Source organism: Drosophila montana, unplaced genomic scaffold (assembly GCF_035044405.1).
Source record: "Drosophila montana isolate Dmon_TW-CO22-7 unplaced genomic scaffold, ASM3504440v1 contig_2963_1, whole genome shotgun sequence".
Classification (NCBI taxonomy): Eukaryota; Metazoa; Arthropoda; class Insecta; order Diptera; family Drosophilidae; genus Drosophila; species Drosophila montana.
In genome coordinates this window covers 1-18,837 of record NW_026997838.1, presented here as the reverse complement: position 1 = coordinate 18,837, position 18,837 = coordinate 1, and the positions used below count along the sequence as shown (strand labels likewise).

General features: G+C 43.1%; 1 protein-coding gene across 1 annotated transcript; it reads right to left on the bottom strand.

Annotated features, from left to right (window-relative positions):
• Positions 1-4,120: 4,120 nt before the first annotated feature.
• Positions 4,121-10,032, bottom strand: LOC135430164 (uncharacterized). Its single transcript, XM_064684720.1, has one exon. It carries the CDS (start codon positions 9,641-9,643, stop codon positions 4,229-4,231), a length of 5,415 nt encoding a protein of 1,804 aa, XP_064540790.1. The 5' UTR covers positions 9,644-10,032; the 3' UTR covers positions 4,121-4,228.
• Positions 10,033-18,837: the final 8,805 nt, after the last annotated feature.

Genomic DNA, 18,837 nt, shown 5'->3' with positions numbered 1-18,837 from the left:
TCAATGAAGAGATTTACAGCCTTTACAACAAACCTCATGTATCTCATTATACAGTTGCACATCTACTAAAATTTCTATAACTTTAAACATATTATTTCTCTCATGCCACAAGCGATAATTTTAATTTGTTTTATATTCAGTTGCAAATGTTTTATAGCAACACTAGTTACACACGTACTTTCCTTAACGCCTTGTCCGCTTTTCGGCTCCTGAATCCAATACTTTTATCTTTAATATATTTACTCTGTCTCAACATAAATGCAAGACCTCCACTAGGCTGTATAAATGCTTCTTGCGCTTGATTATTTTCTTTGTTGTTTTTCAAACTTCTTTTAAAATGAAAACAATCCTTTTTTAAAGTGTCCCTTTTTGCCGCAAAAATAGCATTGAATATTGGTTCAAAAATTGTTTACGTGCCTGGGCTTAAATTTTCATTTAAAATGAAATGGGCTTGTTTTATTGCCCTTTTTTCCATTTGGAGCTATAGCTTGCAAAATTGTAATGCTTGTATCTTTACAAGCATTATTAAGTTTGATCTCGTGATAAGTAAGCTTTTTTTGACAAATGCCAGAGTCAAGTATTCAATTGACAAAGTTTCAATGGCAGTTACCACTCCATCATAAGTTGATGCAAAGTTAAAAGTAAGTGAGACACTTTATCCACCTCCTTAATTATAGCTCCTGGTGCTATTAACTCTTTCATCAATTCGTCAAATCTATAAAAATGACTTATAACTGGAGTGTCGCCATATAATTTACATGCTAATAACTTCTTCCGTGTGGAAAGTTGCGAAGCTAAACTTTTACACTCGTACACCGAGTTTAAGTTTTCTAAAATTTGCTTGGCAGAATTAGCATTATCAGCAAATGACAGAAATGAATCGCTATGAAATTCAATTATGATGCTTTTTGCTTCTCTCTCTGCCTTAGGCGATTTATCGTCTATCTCTTCTGGTTTATCTTTTTCAATAACATATAAAATATCGCTCTGAGCCAAAACAATCATATTCCGAAATTTCCATATAGAATATTTGTCTCCATTAAAAGAAGAAATATTTTTGAATTTGCTATCTCTTTGCATTGTCTTTTATTTTGTTATGCGATGTCTGGGCTAACCTATTGGAATATTGCCATCCAATCACACACAATTAAACACTTAGTGTTTTTTATGTTTGTTTTGATATTTATTATTTGGGTTACTGAGCGCGTCAACTTGTTTGTTCAGAAGCCAAGAGTGAAGCTAAATGATTTGTGAATTTCAGTATCAAGACTCAAGTCTTTAAAATAACAAAAGCCTACTTGGTCACTGTAACTTTTGTATTATTATTTTTTTTTTTTTTTTTTTTTTTTATAATTATTATTTATTTTATTTAAAATCTGCCCGCTTTTTGGGCAATAATTAAATGTTTTCTTTCACCGATGGCAGTTATGTATTGCGTGTATCTTACTTTTGTACGATTGAGTGATTGTGTGAATTTCAGTGTTGTTAAAATTTTATTTACAACACAGTGCTGTGAAACCAGATTTCACTAATTATTTCAACACACAATATTCCAACACAAACTATAAAAATAACGGCTCCTTGCCTTACTTATTACTAATATTGGAGATGCTTAAAAACTAACAATATCGATAAAAATAGAAATTTAATTAAATTATATTCCGCTTCAGTAGAAGAAGCAGCCACTGAGCTCTGTTTCTTTGTGTTCCAACATATTTTATATCTAGTTGTACTTTTTCTATCAGACTCACGTCCGGCCCAATCAGAATCAACATTTCCAGTTATGGTTTCTTTAAGTATTAACACATTTACCTATCATATACCTTAATACTCTTATCTCTATATCTGCTCAATATACCTGATTAATGTACTTAAGTCGGGACGATTACCTAACCTTACGTACATTGGACAGCCAATTAGATTTCCTACATTGAACATCAGAATTCAAAGCAATATAATTGAGCTAACTTGGAAGTGGTGTACTAATTGAATTACATTCTTCCATGTTAAACCTCTTTAGAATATTACTAATATATACTGACTGACTGTCATGGCTTTCTACTTTTACTCCTATGAAATGTCTCATTTTACATATGTCTGTCATCCTAAAATTACTCATTAGGTATGAACGAATCTATTCTCAGTTGCAATAACCAAATCATCTACGTACAAAATGCACGTCTATCAAGAAGATAGATGCATCGATCTACAGCTGAATTAACAAATCTCATTCCTTTTAAAGCTTTTTCGAAAACCTCAAACCAACATCGTTCCGTCTGCTTCAATCCATAAATTAACTTATTTAACTTGCAAACTTTATCACTTGCATGTGATAAACCTTAAGGAATACTCAGATTTCCTCTTTCAAAATACCATTTAGGAATGCACTTTTACATCCATATGGTGCCCTTTAAATTAAATTGGTTTGCAATTGATAGAATAAATCTAAAGCTAGATATTCTTGCAACTGGAACAAATGTCTCAACGTAGCCTATAAGAAACTCCTGTGTGAATCCTTGTGCCCACTTCCAATCAACTATGTTTTCACCCCAAGGGTGCTCTAACAAAGTCCATGTTTTATTAAAATTAATGAGAATCTAATTCTACTTTAATTGTTTCGTCCCATTTAGGTCACTTCTATTCTTAATTTCAATATATGTAACTGGAATACTATAACAAAAATGTGCGCATTCACTAAGCAACTATTAAAATATCTATATGAAGCCTGTAAGATTCACGCAATTTTTCACCAACCCATTTAGTTGGATTGGCATTTTCACTAGGCTGTTTATCTCATATTTTACTGTCAGATTTCCTCTTCCGTACTCTCATTCCGGAAATATGACTCTTTCAGTCGAATCTATGTTCGAAATCCATTGTAAAAATCCAGACTATTAATCTGAATATTTCCTACCCGTTCCATACTCTAATTCTGGAACTTTGAGTCATTCTCTACAGTCCTGGATTTTTCGGCAAACAACAACATTTCTTGCTACCAAAAACTTTAGTACCCATATTCCACAACTTATATACATTTGGTTTAAATGGAGTTTTCATATCCCGGAAGGCTCTACTTGGAGTTCTATTATTTAAATAGGTTGCAGTTAAAACAGTTTAACTCGCAAAACATTTACACAATTTTGCCGAACTAGTTGATGTAGTAGGGCGTTGGCCTTGGCGGTTGGATGGCGACTGCCGGATACACTTCTTGTGTGAACATGCCGCCCGCCTTGCAGTATTGCAAAAAGAAAAGGGGAGAGGGAAGTGGCTCTGTTCCTACTGGTGAGCGCAGGAGCCGGACAGTATCCACCCGAAGACCGTGTTTTGGGCCAGTGGTGCGCCGCCATGGCTCGGCAGGACGCCTTGGAGAATTAAATCGGGGTAGATGTCCGAGCCCAACACCAGATTGGAGATTTCCGGCTGGAACCAGCGATCGTCTGCCAATCGGACGTTGTTGAAGGGCTCATTCAGTTTCTCGCTGACGAGCTTCGATGGAGTTCGGTACTGAAGATTTGGCATCACCTGCAGGATGACCTCTCGCTGGAAGCTGGAGGTCCTGGAACTTATGATGGCCGAGCAAGCGTTGTCTTTACCGACGCGGGTGACGGATAGCCCGGAGGCCTTTGCCAAGGATGCGTCGATAAGACTTACCGGACAGCACGGGTCTAAAAGTGCCCGAGTGTCGCGGGTCGCCTTGCCGTTTCCAAGTCGGATGAGTGCTCTCGGGAGCACGGTTGTCCTTTTGTGTTCCATCAAAGTCGACAAGGAGATGGAACCAGCGGATGAAGGCGGCGCGGAGCGTCGCGCTTGGGCCTTGGTGCTGCGCATTGTCTGGGATCGCTCTGGAGATCGCGATGGCATGCGACGCGCTTCTTGGAAATGAAGCAAGGTGTGATGGTCGCCCTGGCACTTGCGGCACTTGTCCTTGCGGCGACAGGACTCCCCGGAATGTTGGTGAGCCAGGCAGTTTGGGCAGTATTTGTTGACCAGAACTGCTCGGAGTCTCTTCTCTGGAGATAGCCGCATGAACCTCTGGCACTTTCGCAGCGCGTGGACTCCTCGGCATACTCGGCATCGGAACGATTCCGTTGCCGGTCGGCTCTTGGATCGGCCTTGTTGTTGGCGTGGAGACATCGTGCTGTTACGTGAAGAAGGTTGAAAAAAAACATAATAGACATTACTTATGCGGCTTTATACGGATGGTCCGCAGACCTATGGATCTAGGATTCTAGTCTTTACTGGAGATTCTACTGGATGGAAAATGGAGACTAGATTCTATCGGGAGCAGGATCAGCTTAGAGATAGGTCTCTTGGAGACACCTCGGGCTGTTAACACGTCGACCACTCGGACTCTTTGGTCGTCGCCAGGATAGGTCGTTTGGATTCGACCTAGACGCCAGTCATTAACTGGAAGATTATCTTCTTTAATAATGACTAGATCGTCCCGTTGTAAGTCTCGCGTTGGAGTTTGCCATTTGTTTCTTTTGTGTAATTCTAAAAGATACTCATGTTTCCAACGGAGACAGAACTGTTGTTGCAAAGCCTTCAAGCGCTGCCAGCGGTTGATGATGGACGTGGCGTTTTCCTTGATCTCTGGCTCTGTGGCGGAAAGTAGAGGACCCCCGACTAGAAAATGACCGGGAGTCAGAGCTAGGAGATCAGTAGGATCTTCCGACATTGGAGATATCGGTCTTGAATTCAGGCATGCTTCAACTTTGGATAGGAGCGTGGAAAGCTCTTCGAAGGTGTATTTGGAGGTCGATGTAGACTTATAAAATAGATTTTTGAAACTCTTTACACCTGCCTCCCACAGGCCACCCATATGCGGTGCACTAGGAGGGTTGAAGTGCCAGGACAGTTTCTGGAGACTGTAAGTGGCCTGGAGTTGAGTCTTAAGCGTTTCTACAAAATCGCGCGAAAGGACTTTGGCCGCTCCGACGAAGGTTTTGCCGTTGTCGGAATGCATTTGACTTGGGCACCCTCGTCGTGCCACAAATCTCGCAAATGCCGCTAGGAATTTTTCTGTGGTCAGGTCAGATGTAGCTTCTAGGTGGATGGCTTTGGTGCTGAAGCACACAAAGACGCACACGTAGCCTTTTGTAATAAGACAGGCTCGACCTGTGTAATTTTTAACATCGAAGGGGCCTGCAAAATCGACTCCTGTGTGAGTGAACGGCCGAGAGAATGTGACTCTCTCCACAGGCAAGTCGCCCATGAGCTGCGTTTGCAATTTCTTTTTTCGGATGACGCAGATTTTGCAGGAATGGATTGTGGATTTGACCAACACCTTGAGCTTTGGAATCCAGTACTGTGATCGTATTAAACGCATCATGAGCTGGTTGCCTCCATGCAAGGATATAAGATGGGTGAAAGCGGTCAAGAGACGCGAATATGCACATGTGTATGGCAGTATTATTGGATGCCGCTCATCGTAGCCGAGTGCTTCGGCCGCTCTTACACGACCACATGCTCGAATAATTCCCTTACCATCTAGAAAGGGGTTCAAATTAAGGAGTTTGCTGGAAGTGAGCTGTTTCTTCGTGCTCAAGCAAGTGTACTCTGACGAGTATGCTTGTCTCTGGGTCAGGAGAATGAGTCTTTCTTGTGCATAAGAAATCTCGTTGCTGTCAATTTCAATAGTTGACGGGAGCGACAATCGTTTGCAACGCTTGAAGAAGCGATAGATGTATGCTAACACTCGCAGGGCTCGATCGAACTTGGAGAAGCGCTCGAGGAAAGAAAATGAGGGAGCCGTGTTTGCGAGGTTTACTTTAATCGTACGTTGCTCTATTGTCGTATCTGGGAGGGGATCTGAAGGAATGGGCCATTGGTTCTGAGGTAGGCGTAACCATTCTGGCCCGTGCCACCACAGCTCATTGTTGACTAACACTTGTGGTGGGGCACCTCTGCTCGCTAGGTCCGCTGGATTGTACTCGGATCGTACATGGGACCATTTATTGGAGTCGGTGGCCTGAGTAATTTTTGCGACTCTGTTTGCTACAAAGGTAGTCCAGGCGCATGGTGGCTTATGAAGCCAAGCTAGCACAATTGTGGAATCTGTCCAATAGAACCAGTCGCCGCCAGCGGAAGGTAGCTGGGGACTGAGTGCAGCGGATAACTCGGACAGAAGTGCTGCTCCGCACAGCTCTAGTCGTGGCAAGGATACCGTCTTGACCGGAGCGACCCTCGTTTTCGCTGTTAGGAGATGTACTGAGATGCGATCTTGTATCTCAGTGCGCACGTAAATGGCGGCCCCATATGCACGCTGCGAAGCGTCACAAAACCCGTGGTATTGAATAGTCCCCTGTGGGCGGAATTCGACCCATCTAGGGATGCGAATCGCACTGAGGCCCGGATACTCTTGCAGAAATAAATTCCACTTACTGAGAAGACTCTCAGGTAGCGGATCGTCCCAGCCCAGTTCTTGGAGCCAGATCTCCTGCATGAATATTTTTGCCTGAATAATGACTGGACCCAGCCAACCTGCTGGATCGAACAGTTTGGCAATCTGTGAAAGGACTTCACGTTTGGAGACGGACTGTTTGGTTGTTAGCTCGGATGGAGCGAAAAAGAACTCATCGGTGTCAGCTTTCCATCTGATCCCGAGAGTCTTTGCCGAACAGGCCTCCTCGATCTCTAAGAAGTCGGCGCGAAGCAAGTGGTCCTTGGGAATCGCTCTTAGCAAGTCCTTTTCATTGGATGTCCATTTTCGCAAGGGGAACCCGGCAGATTCAAGGGCTTTGCGGAGTTCTGCAATTGCTTGATCTGCCGTTGATTTGGAATGGGCTCCCGCTAGTACATCGTCGACATACATATTGTTTGCGATAATGTGACTTGCTAAGGGATAGAGCGAACGAACGTCATCAGATAACTGATGTAGTACCCGGATTGCCAAAAAGGGGGCACAGTTAACTCCAAACGTGACTGTGCTGAGCTCGAAGTCACGAAGCTCGTTGTCCTTTGTTCGGAACAGAATTCTCTGATAGGGCGTGTGTTTGGGATGCACAAGTATCTGCCGATACATTTTCGTGATATCGGCATTGAAGACATATCGGAAGAAGCGCCATCTTAGAATTTGAATGGTTAAGTCGGATTGCAGAACGGGCCCTGCATGTAGCACATCGTTCAGACTTTTACCATTCGATGACGGGTGGGAGGCGTTAAATACTACGCGGAGCTTGGTCGTGGTGCTGTCAGGCTTGTGAACAGCATGGTGTGGTAGATAAAAGTTATCCGAACCATTGCTTGGAGGGACTTGTCGCATGTGACCTAAGTCCAGATATTCCTGGATCACCGCATCGTACTGCTCCTTAAGGGGGGCATTTTTTGCCAGACGATTCTCATTTCGTAGAAATTGAGCTAGTGCGATGGACCTTGAATGGCCTAACTGGATGTGATCGGAATTCTTGAATGGCAGTGTGACCAAGTATCTGCCGTTTTTATCCCTTTTAGTGGTTTTTTGGAAATTGCGCTCACAAAACAGGTCGGATTCCTTTTCCAGCTTTACTGGAATATCCTCCACCTCCCAAAATTTTGTGAGCAGTTTATCCAAGCTCGCATTTGGATTCAGCGAGACTTGAGTCGAAAAGGATGCGACAGATTTGGCACTGGTCTTAGAAACGGGGCCTGTAAGGATCCAGCCGAAAATCGTTTCTTGACCAAGGAGAGTGCCACATATGTTGGGATAGGAGCCACCTAACAATATGGATGGGAGGATATCGGCGCCGAGAAGCACGTCTATCTGTGAGCTCCTATAGAAAGAGGGATCGGCCAAGTGTAATTTTGGAAGTTCTTTCAAAGCAGTTTGGGGGATGGTGTAGGAGGGCAAATTGCCTGCTAGCTTTGGAAGAACATAAGCCGAGGTTTCAATATGAACCCTGGGCTTTATCGGAGAGCCAATATTAAAATGACAAAGTTTTTGAGGTTGAGCCGAAATAGCTTGATTCAAACCGGAGACCTGTGCGTCGACGGGTTGATAAGGAAGTTTAACCCTTTTGAACAATCGCTCTGAAATAAAGGTCGCTTCAGACCCAGAGTCGATTAATGCCCGAGCTGTATACTTTGTGCCCAAATGACACACTTGGATGACAGCCGTGCCGAGGAGAACACCATGTGAGTTTGCGGAAAAGTAGTTTTGAACGGTAGCTTGGGTCGAAGTAGAAGTGGACTGTATAGACGAAGGAGGGTTCAAAACTATTGGTGTTGTGGAAGCTGAGGGCACCTGGGGTCTGTCACGGTGGAGCAGCGTGTTGTGACGTCCCTTGCACGTGAAACAACTATGTGCGCTAGTGCAGTCTTTCAACTGGTGCTGTCTGGCGAAGCAGTTTAAGCACAACTTTTGTTGCTTAATGACGGAAACTCTCTCGGGTACGGACATTTGTAGAAAACGTGGGCATAGACGCACGGGATGGTTTTCCTTCTGACACAATTTGCAGTGTTGTGACTTTGTAGTCACTGTTGCTTCGAAGGTTCTCAGGTGGTTGGACTCTTTTCTTGTGGGTTTGGACTGGGGTGGCGTATGTGCGGTAGGTCGTACATCCTCTATCGCCTCCAAGGTGCGATATCGGTCGATCAGAAATGAATTCATCTCGGACCATTGAGGTATCTCTGCCTTATCGTGGAGCGATTGTTCCCATAATGACAGCGTGAGCTTAGGCAATTTAGAGGAGCACAAGAAAATAAGCAGACAATCCCAATTTTCGGTGCTCACCCTGGACAAGTCGAGAGCCGTTAAACACCCCTGGATTGTGCCCTGAAGCTCTTTAAGGGCGGCTCCAGACTCTTGTGTTGCTGAGGGGAGATTGAAAAGAATTTTCAATTGACTATTGACTAATAGTCGCTTATTCTCAAATCTCTCCGTCAGGCTCGCCCACGCTGACTGAAAGCCGTCATTCGTGAGCGGGGACTTGGAGACAATTGCCCTAGCTTCGCCGCTGGTTTTGGAATTTAGATGGAACAATTTTTCCACCGGCGTCAATCTTGGATTGTTTATATAAACCGCTGTAAACAAGTCTCGGAAAGTAGGCCAGCGTAGGTAATCCCCACTGAAAACTTCAGTGTCGCATGGCGGGAGACTGCAACCCCTGGACATGGAGAAGTTGGAGGGGGGTTGCTCAGCTTGTCTATTTAAGGCCGTGGCTCTTTCTATTTTCTCACTTAGTTGAGCCGCACATCGCTCGTAAACGGAGTACGAGTAATCATATTTAGCTTGCATAGCCACCAGGTCACTGCTGCTGCAAGCGCCTTGGTTGAGAGCCTTGGAACATAACTCGTACTCGCGTTCTACCTTTTCCCATAAAGTCTTAATCTGATCTCGTCGGACTTGGAGAGTGAACAGTGACACGTCACTGTCCGCTGCGTCATTGATCTTCACTTCAAACTGGCCTAGTCGGTCAGTTATAGAAACGAAGTCGTTCAGTGCCATTTCGCTTGACTTCTGCATTTTTTGCGTAGTCGAACGGGTAATTTTTGGGGTAATATCTCTTGTTGGAATCGGACTCACAGTCTTGCGGACGGTTGTGCTGGTACTCTCGACCTTGAGTTTCCCGAAAACTGCTCTAGGTGAGGTTAAAGGTCGCTTTGACTCCTTAACGGACGGTGCTGTGAGTCGTTTGTGGCTGTTTTGATCACCACCGATTGGCATACTAGGCTCTTCACAGAGCCAAAAATTGTAATAACCAGGTGAGATGTGATCAAATACAAATAATTTGAATCAGCCGAGCGAAAACGGAATAAGAAATGGCACAGGAACGATGGAATCGAGATATCAGAATAAAATGGAATGACCGAAATGGTGTGCACTATTGAGTCCAACGAAATCGGAAAATTTTGTTAAATTAATTATTTTACTAATAATTTACTAAATTGATGCTTATTTAGTTTCTTTTACTTGAGAAAAAAATCTAATTATTTCTTTATTGAAACACCAGAGAAAAGGATTAATTCTCTTTTGACAAGGCGGCCGTGTAGTGGAAACGGATCGCGCAAAAAAATTGATGCTTATTGCTTATTAATTGTTGAGCTCAAGAAGAAGCACGTTTATTCTAAACGCAGCTCAATGGAAAGTTTTTTTTAACATAGAATTATTTGTATAATTTGTTATTTTAAGAAAAATCGCACGGATATTCGATTTATTACGCAACTTGGAAACGTCTTAACTTATAATTATGATTTATAAATTTTTATAAGAATAAGAAAAAGTAATGCATATGTTTGTATTTTATTAAGTAAACGCAGCTCAATGGCAAAGTGGAAACATACAAAAATATAAAAGTGGCTCAGAATCAGTTTATCGAAAACCGATCTTGATACTTTACAACCCTGATGTTTGTTTACCTTTTGCACTTGCCAATTAATTTGTAAAAAGAAATATATAAATTGATCTTGAAGCTGCTGTGGAGGAAAAATAACAAACGATACACATATAATATGATGTGCGTGTGTGTGTATACATGCAGGTGAATTTGCACAGTGTGGTTTTAATTAACTAAATACCAATCAGAATTGTGTTTTTTTTTTTATATTTAGGTATGTGATTATTTGGTGAAGTCTAGAATGGAGAAGCGCATACACTTGTTATTCAACGGAGCGAAACCCTATGTGTGCAGATATGTCTTGATGTATACATCATGTATACATCAATATGGCGATCGGTTAAATTTTTGGGTATGCACTTGTACATATATAAATTAAGTCTTCCGTCGTAACTCCGTTGTTTGGCGACGATGTGTGGTTGGTCGGACGGTGGTGACTTCTTCTCCTTGTGAGGTGGTGATGAATTCAACGGCTGATTCTTCTCCTTGTGAGGTGGTGATGAATCCAACAGGTGACTATTGGAACAATGTGATTAGGTTGTGGGAACTTTCCCAGTTGCCCGTCTTGGACGTGGTCAACTATGATTGATAACACAAATAATGTTTATTGACGGCAATGCCGGAGTTTAATCATTCACTCGTCTTATAATGTTGCGATCTAGATTGAGACTGAAGGCTACAGAAATGTTCAAGCCTAAGTTTGCCCTGTGAAGCCAATGCATCACGCCATACGCTAGAGTCGGCATGCCGACTCAGCATTCTTGCGCAAGCAGCACGGGTGTCCGTTTTCAGTTGCTGTGCGCAGAACTCTTGGCAGCGGGTCAGCATTGTTTACAAGAATACTACTTTGTTGCTGAGGGCAACCAAAAATGCTTAAGGCTGTGTGTTGTTGTATTTGTTGCTGAGGGCAACCAAATACTCATGATTGTGTGTTGCGTACTTAGAAATAACAATGTATGACTGTGAGAGTGTATCTTATATGTTTAGTTGTTAACTACCCCCCCCTCAGGATGATGGCCGTCCTCGGTCATATTAAAGTTGTCCAAAGCCTTCTGTATCCTTAATGTAGCTCGCTTTCTCCTTAGTGCCATAAAAAGGACGAATGAGCCAATTAGTCCGACGTTCAGGACCGCACCAACCGCGAACCAGAATTTAGGCGAGCCAGCCGCAATTACCTCGTCCTTGAAATCTCGAATTGATAGCAAGTTGTTGATGTTCATACGATGCAGGAGTGGTATGCTTAGTGCCGGGTCATGTCCGATGATGTTTAGGAGCGGTGACCTCACGATGCCAGGCTGCTTGCTTGGTGATTTGCGCAAGTTTACAAATTCTGTGCCATTGATAGCTGCAGACCGTTCGAAAGTTATCAGGAAGGTTCCTGAGACGGTTACCTCTGCGTCATCATCTGTTCGGACGCGCGCTGTCGCTTCGTTGATAACCACGACGCCGTCATCTACAGGCATTATCGCTTTCAGGTGGCTAGGTTGAGTGTGGCAGTTGGCGATGTTTCCCGCGTGAAGGGAGCTAGCACAGGTTTCGCGCCGTGCTCGTTCGCAGAAGGTGTTATGCGTAGTTACGGTGCATCCAGTAACTGCAAAGGTATCCTTTTCGCATTCCGCCAACATGTCTTCGTCGAGTCGCAGAATGGTTTGTTGGTGTGAAACGGGGTAGACGGAGACCTTTTGGCACCTAAACTCAACTTTAGGGTAGGCTATTAATATGTGGATAATATTCTCGGACTGAAGGACCTTGATCTTAGAAGCTTCTATTAAGCTAACTATTGGGGTATCTTGTTCGATAAGTGATTTCAGATCGGTATGATCAAGGATTGTAGGATTTACTATGTTTGCTTTTCCCAACGTTATGGTGAGTATTAAATTTTGAATTTCTGTGTTCAGTATTCTATTTCTTGCCAACAGTGTCTCGAATAAATGAGGAGTGTCAACCAAATCGCCTTTGCGGGAACTGATAATTTTATTGATAGTGTCCGTTAGTCTGTTTATTTGTTTTTGAGTTTCGGAGTTTATTAGTATCTGTTTGGAGTTAGCCTCCACCAACTGCGTCTCTGTAACGCGGACCCTTAGGAAATCTGAAGCATCAGGGGTGCCAGCAACAACCTTCAAGGCAGTGCCTAAGAAATCGAGGCCTCGTGCAAATCTGTGATGCACTTGAAGAACGGACAACAATGTTCTAAGGTGATCTGTATCTACGTCTAGTAGTTTGCGCACATGCGACTGTGGAAAGGAATCGGACAGTTTTTCTGTCTCGTCTAGCATACTAACAAATTCAGAAATGTTACTTGAGTGCCTCAAGTAGCTACGTTGATCGAACACCAGTACTTCCCCGTCTAAGACCGGAATGTAGTTGGCATGCGAGAAGTCGGTGATCCGAGCATTTATCGCTGCTAGTGCCACAAGCAAAGTGAGTGCAAACCTGAAATGGACGAACAATATAAGACGGTGTTCTAACTCTGAGTTGGCTTACTAGCTAATTGTGGAGGAAAACTTATTTCAGGTTGTCCTTATGGACCACCCTCCCCTTAATGAGGACAGACGTTCCCAGGTCTGCTTCGACCTTTTGTTCTGAGCATAAGGGAGTTAACTTGTTCCCTAGCCTCTTGTTGTTCTTCTGCAACACCTTTTCTCCTACCTCGAAAACGCGGTTTTGCCTGGATGCATTGCACCTTTTGATATTGTCTTGCTGTGCCTTAATTAGCCTGTCTTTGACATTCTCGCGACGATCATAAGCTGCTGCATGAACGACCTCAATTGGTTTCTCTCGGGTTACTGAGTGCAAACTTTTGTTGTACTCTATCGTAGCCTTTAAGATTAATTCTGTAGTGTCGCTGATTTTCTTGTCTAACTTGAGGCATCTCGCAATTTCGGTCAGGGTGCTATGAAAGCGCTCCACCTGGCCGTTTGAGGTGCTGTGAAGCGGAGCCGCATTCACAATGCAAATGCCGTAGGCGTTTCGGAGCATCGAAGTGATGGTCTCGAAATTGAAGGCCGACTCGTTATCGCAATAAATTGTCTTGGTTGCGGGGAAAAGGTTAACAATTTGCAGTAGAGGGCTTGTGACATCGATTATCGTTCTGGATAATATCGGTTGGACGACTGCAAATTTGGAGAATTTGTCTATGCAGGTCAAGAACTGTTTCTTGTCTGTCGAGAAAATGTCAATATGCAACATTTCGCCAGTATAACTTGGTATAGGCGTTTCCCCGAGTTCTTGTTTCTTCGGGTGCCTATCGTACTTGGCTTTAGTGCAGACCCTGCAGTTTGCAACCACTTCTTTGGCCAAACTGGCCATATTGGGAAAATAATAGTCACGAAGTACTTGTTTAATGTTTTCCTGAGCTGCTCTGTGCGCTCGATTGTGCTCGGCAGTGATAATTTCTAACTGCTCGTTTTTGTCCGTTATATCTTGCACAAGATTTTTGCAATGCCAGAATTGGGTAGCAGGGAAATGCAAAATCAGGTCGTGTTGGAAACTTGCCAACGTGGGAAGATCGCAATGTATTGCATTAACGACTCCAGAATTCACAACTTCTTTGAGAGTTTTGAGAATTGTGCTCTTGTCAGTGTAACTGATCAAGTGGCGTGTTTTGCTGCGAAACAGCAACAAGTTTCGCTTTAGCGGAAAACGCGATTCCTCTAGGACAATCTGGTTCCTAAAGCAATTCAAAGGTTTGTCTGTTGTCTCGACCGTGTAGGTCAGGGAAAGTTCGCTGTGAACGGTTGCAGCGTCCGAACGGGGCCCATCTTGCAGAGCATTAATGTTTTGCCTTGAAAGGGCATCCGCCACCAGATTCTCTTTGCCCGGTTTATAAAACATTTTGGCATTGTGCTGGTCAATGTAAGATTTCCATCTTTTAATCTTGGAATTCGTGTTCTTGTCCGACATAGCGAACGTGAGCGGCTGGTGGTCCGTGAAAATGTTAATTTCCCTAGAACCGTACAGAAAGTTCTGCAATCTGCCTAAAGCCCACACAATGGCCAGCAATTCTCTTTCGTTAGTGGCATAGTTTTGTTCGGCCTATTTTAAGGCGCGAGAAATCATTGTTATTGGCCTATTGCCTTGGGAAAGAACCGCGCCAATTCCACTGGCCGAAGCATCAGTGGTTAAATCGAACGGTTTCTGGAAGTCTGGATACATTAACATGACATCTTCTGATGCCAAAATACTCCGCAGACGGTGAAATGCATCGCGTTGAACTTCATTAAATTCAACAGGGATTTTCTTTGATACGTGCCTACTAACTGAACCATTTTCCCCTTTAAGTATGTCCGATATCGGACGCGCTATAGCGGCAAAGTCCTTAATAAAGACCCTATAGTAGTTGGCTAACCCCAAGAAGGACCTAACGCTGTAGACACTCTTTGGTTCAGGGAATTCCTGAATGGCTTTAACTTTTTTGGGATCGGATGTTGCTCCATCTTTGGTTACAATGAAACCCAGGAATTCGATACTTTCCTTGAAGAAACGAGTCTTTTCAGGGCCTACACGCATGTTGGCGTCGATTAGACATTTTAACACAATGTTAATGTGTTGAAGGTGCTCCGTTTCGTTTTTAGAAAAAATTATGACGTCGTCTACATAGACAAAGCAAATCTTTCCTATATGTTCCCTCAGGATATCGTCTATTGCCCTTTGGAATATGCTGCTTGCATTGCGCAGGCCGAATGGTAGGCGACAGAACTCGTACTTGCCGCTGCTTACTGAAAACGAAGTCTTTTCGCGGTCATGCTCCGCAAGGTAGATTTGATAGTACCCAGACTTTAAGTCGAGGGTAGTGAAGTATTTCGCCTTTCCTAGATTTGCTAAGATCATGGGGATGCTCGGCATGGGGTAAAGGTCCGGTATGGTTTTTTCGTTCAGTTTCCTGAAGTCGATTACCAACCTTTTTTTGGGGTTACCGTATGAGTCAGTGCCTTTTTTATCAACCACCCATGTTGGGCTGTTGTAAGGCGATCTGGAGGGCCTGATTATGCCATCGTCCAGTAATTGTTTGACTTCTTTGTTTATGAAATCAGAAACACCCATGAGACTCGGGTATCTTGAATACACAGGCTCGTTGTCTACTGTTCGGATTGTAGCGATGACAGCAGTATTAAAAGGGAGAGCTTCATCTGCATTTGAGAAGGCTCTTTTGTTTCTGAGTATCATGCCCCTGAACTCTTTCTTTACGGAAGGGGGGACTACGATGTCGTTGACATCGGTGAAGTTCACATCAGCACATTGATAGTACTGGAGTTTTTCGGATGTACTCTGGTATTCCAGAGTGTTTTTTGCCAAGTTCAATTTGACTCCGGCTTGTGTTAGCAAGTCGAAGCCTATGATGGCGTCGAAAGAACTTAGGGTATCGAGGAGAAAAAACGGGGAAGTATGTTGGAAAATATTCATCAAGCATTTGCGCTTGATTTCGGTAGACCCGTGGATCGAGTTTACCGAGAATGACTTGGCGACCGGCGTTATGGTCTTTAGCTCTGTTAAGGGCTTCACATAATTTTTTGCCGCGCCAGTGTCAATCAACATCTTCAGAGTTCTCCCAGCCAACCGTCGTTCAATGTACGGAAGCCGGGAGTGTTCCCTAAAAAATTAATCGAGTCGTCACCAGGTGCGTACTCGTTCTCACTCTCTAGTTCTTCAACTGCCTCTTTGGCCGCCTTCTCGAATTCTGTTACGGCTTCTTTGGAATCTGATTGTACGACATTGTTAACGCGTTGTCGTCTTTGACCTGTTGAACGGTCTGACGAATTCTTGCGTTTTGGTGCGTTGGACTATTTAGCCTGACGCTTGCTGTAGTCGGTTTTTTGTCTAAATCTGGAGGAAGAGTCAACTTCCATGGGCTGTGGAGCCTCGGTTTGATTGTCTTTAGGGGCCTGGGGCTGGTCGGGCCCCACGTTGGGCGCCAATTAAGTCTTCCGTCGTAACTCCGTTGTTTGGCGACGATGTGTGGTTGGTCGGACGGTGGTGACTTCTTCTCCTTGTGAGGTGGTGATGAATTCAACGGCTGATTCTTCTCCTTGTGAGGTGGTGATGAATCCAACAGGTGACTATTGGAACAATGTGATTAGGTTGTGGGGACTTTCCCAGTTGCCCGTCTTGGACGTGGTCAACTATGATTGATAACACAAATAATGTTTATTGACGGCAATGCCGGAGTTTAATCATTCACTCGTCTTATAATGTTGCGATCTAGATTGAGACTGAAGGCTACAGAAATGTTCAAGCCTAAGTTTGCCCTGTGAAGCCAATGCATCACGCCATACGCTAGAGTCGGCATGCCGACTCAGCATTCTTGCGCAAGCAGCACGGGTGTCCGTTTTCAGTTGCTGTGCGCAGAACTCTTGGCAGCGGGTCAGCATTGTTTACAAGAATACTACTTTGTTGCTGAGGGCAACCAAAAATGCTTAAGGCTGTGTGTTGTTGTATTTGTTGCTGAGGGTAACCAAATACTCATGATTGTGTGTTGCGTACTTAGAAATAACAATGTATGACTGTGAGAGTGTATCTTATATGTTTAGTTGTTAACTTATATACATACTAGCGGGTATAACCCGGCCTTGCCCGTGGCACGTATGTTATTAAATCAATGTTCTCAAAAAAATTTGAAATGATTTTGAAACTGATCGGACGGTAAACAAATAACTTTCATACAAACGTTTTCCGCTAATTTACCACTGTTGCGAGTGGAATTTCCCAAATCGCTGAAAGACGCATTCATTACATTCTTATGTAGAGCTTTGAAAATAGGTTTGAAGCAAATCGGACACAACTTAAAACTTCGCACAAAAAATCTTTGAGTCGCATTCCACCCGAAAAAGTTTGGATTCTGCGAAAAGTGTGAAACACGTCTCAAATGATTTTTCTTATAGATCTCTGCAAATGAATTTGAGCGCGAAACGTCACCCACCAAATCTTTGACCTCCATTTCCACCAAGGAGGAACGTATTTTTCGAAAAGTGTGAAACACCCCTTAAATGAATTTGAACAAAGATCTTTGAAAATAAGTTTGGGGCCGATCGGATGGTAAACAAAAAACTTTCATACAACCGTTTTCCACCAATTTACCACTGTTGCGGGTGGAATTTCCCAAATCGCTGAAATACGTATTTATTAAGTTCTTATGTAGAGCTTTGAAAATAAGTTTGAAGCAAATCGGACACAACTTAAAACTTCGCCCAAAAAATCTTTAAATCGCATTCCCCCCGAAGAAGTTTGAATTCTGCGAAAAGTGTGAAACACGTATCAAATGATTTTTCTTATAGATCTCTGCAAATGAATTTGAGCGCGAAACGTCACCCACCAAATCTTTGACCTCCATTTCCACCAAGGAGGAACGTATTTTTCGAAAAGTGTGAATCACCCCTTAAATGAATTTGAACAAAGATCTTTGAAAATAAGTTTGGGGCCGATCGGATGGTAAACAAAAAACTTTCATACAACCGTTTTCCACCAATTTACCACTGTTGCGGGTGGAATTTCCCAAATCGCTGAAATACGTATTTATTAAGTTCTTATGTAGAGCTTTGAAAATAAGTTTGAAGCAAATCGGACACAACTTAAAACTTCGCCCAAAAAATCTTTAAATCGCATTCCCCCCGAAGAAGTTTGAATTCTGCGAAAAGTGTGAAACACGTATCAAATGATTTTTCTTATAGATCTCTGGAAATGAATTTGAGCGCGAAACGTCACCCACCAAATCTTTGACCTCCATTTCCACCAAGGAGGAACGTATTTTTCGAAAAGTGTGGAACACCCCTCAAATGAATTTGAACAAAGATCTTTGAAAATAAGTTTGAGGCCGATCCGATGGTAAATAAAAAAGTTACATACAAACGTTTTTCGCGATTTTACCACACTTGCGGGTGGAATTTCCCGAAACCCCGTCTTAACGTGCACCTACATTACATAAGGTAACTACAGTGAAAATTTCAGCTTCCTAGCTCTTACGGTTTGGGCTGTGCGTTGATCACCAATCAGTCAGTCAGTCAGTCAGTCAGTCAGTCAGTCAGTCAGTCAGTCAGTCAGTCAGGACAATCAGTTTTATATATAGAGATGTACAGACACCAATATGGCGACCTTTTTTGGAGTCACTTTCTGTTTTATTTCTTTTAATATCTGTCACTTTTTAGATGCCCTTATTGCCACGAACAATATTTTATTTGAGGGTTTTTTTTTTTTGATTTTTTAAATACAATTGCCCCTCGCTTTAACCACGGACAATGTTAAGCGAAAAAATATGTTTAGACACACAAATATGAATAAATCGGACTGGATTTGCCGGAAATTTGGCAATGGACGAGTTGAGGTAGGTGCACTGCTACTTATCTTGTTTGAATTTGTAGCTGTTCCTGGAACCTTTTATTGCAGATCCACCAATGCTTGCTGGGGCGAACTGGATATGCTAGATGTTGAAGAAGTATCCGGCTGGAAGGACCAAATGATGTAGTAGGGTGTCTGCAGGGCTTCCAGATGAACTTTACGAAATGAAGTATCGTTGGGGGAGCGTTTCTGCTCT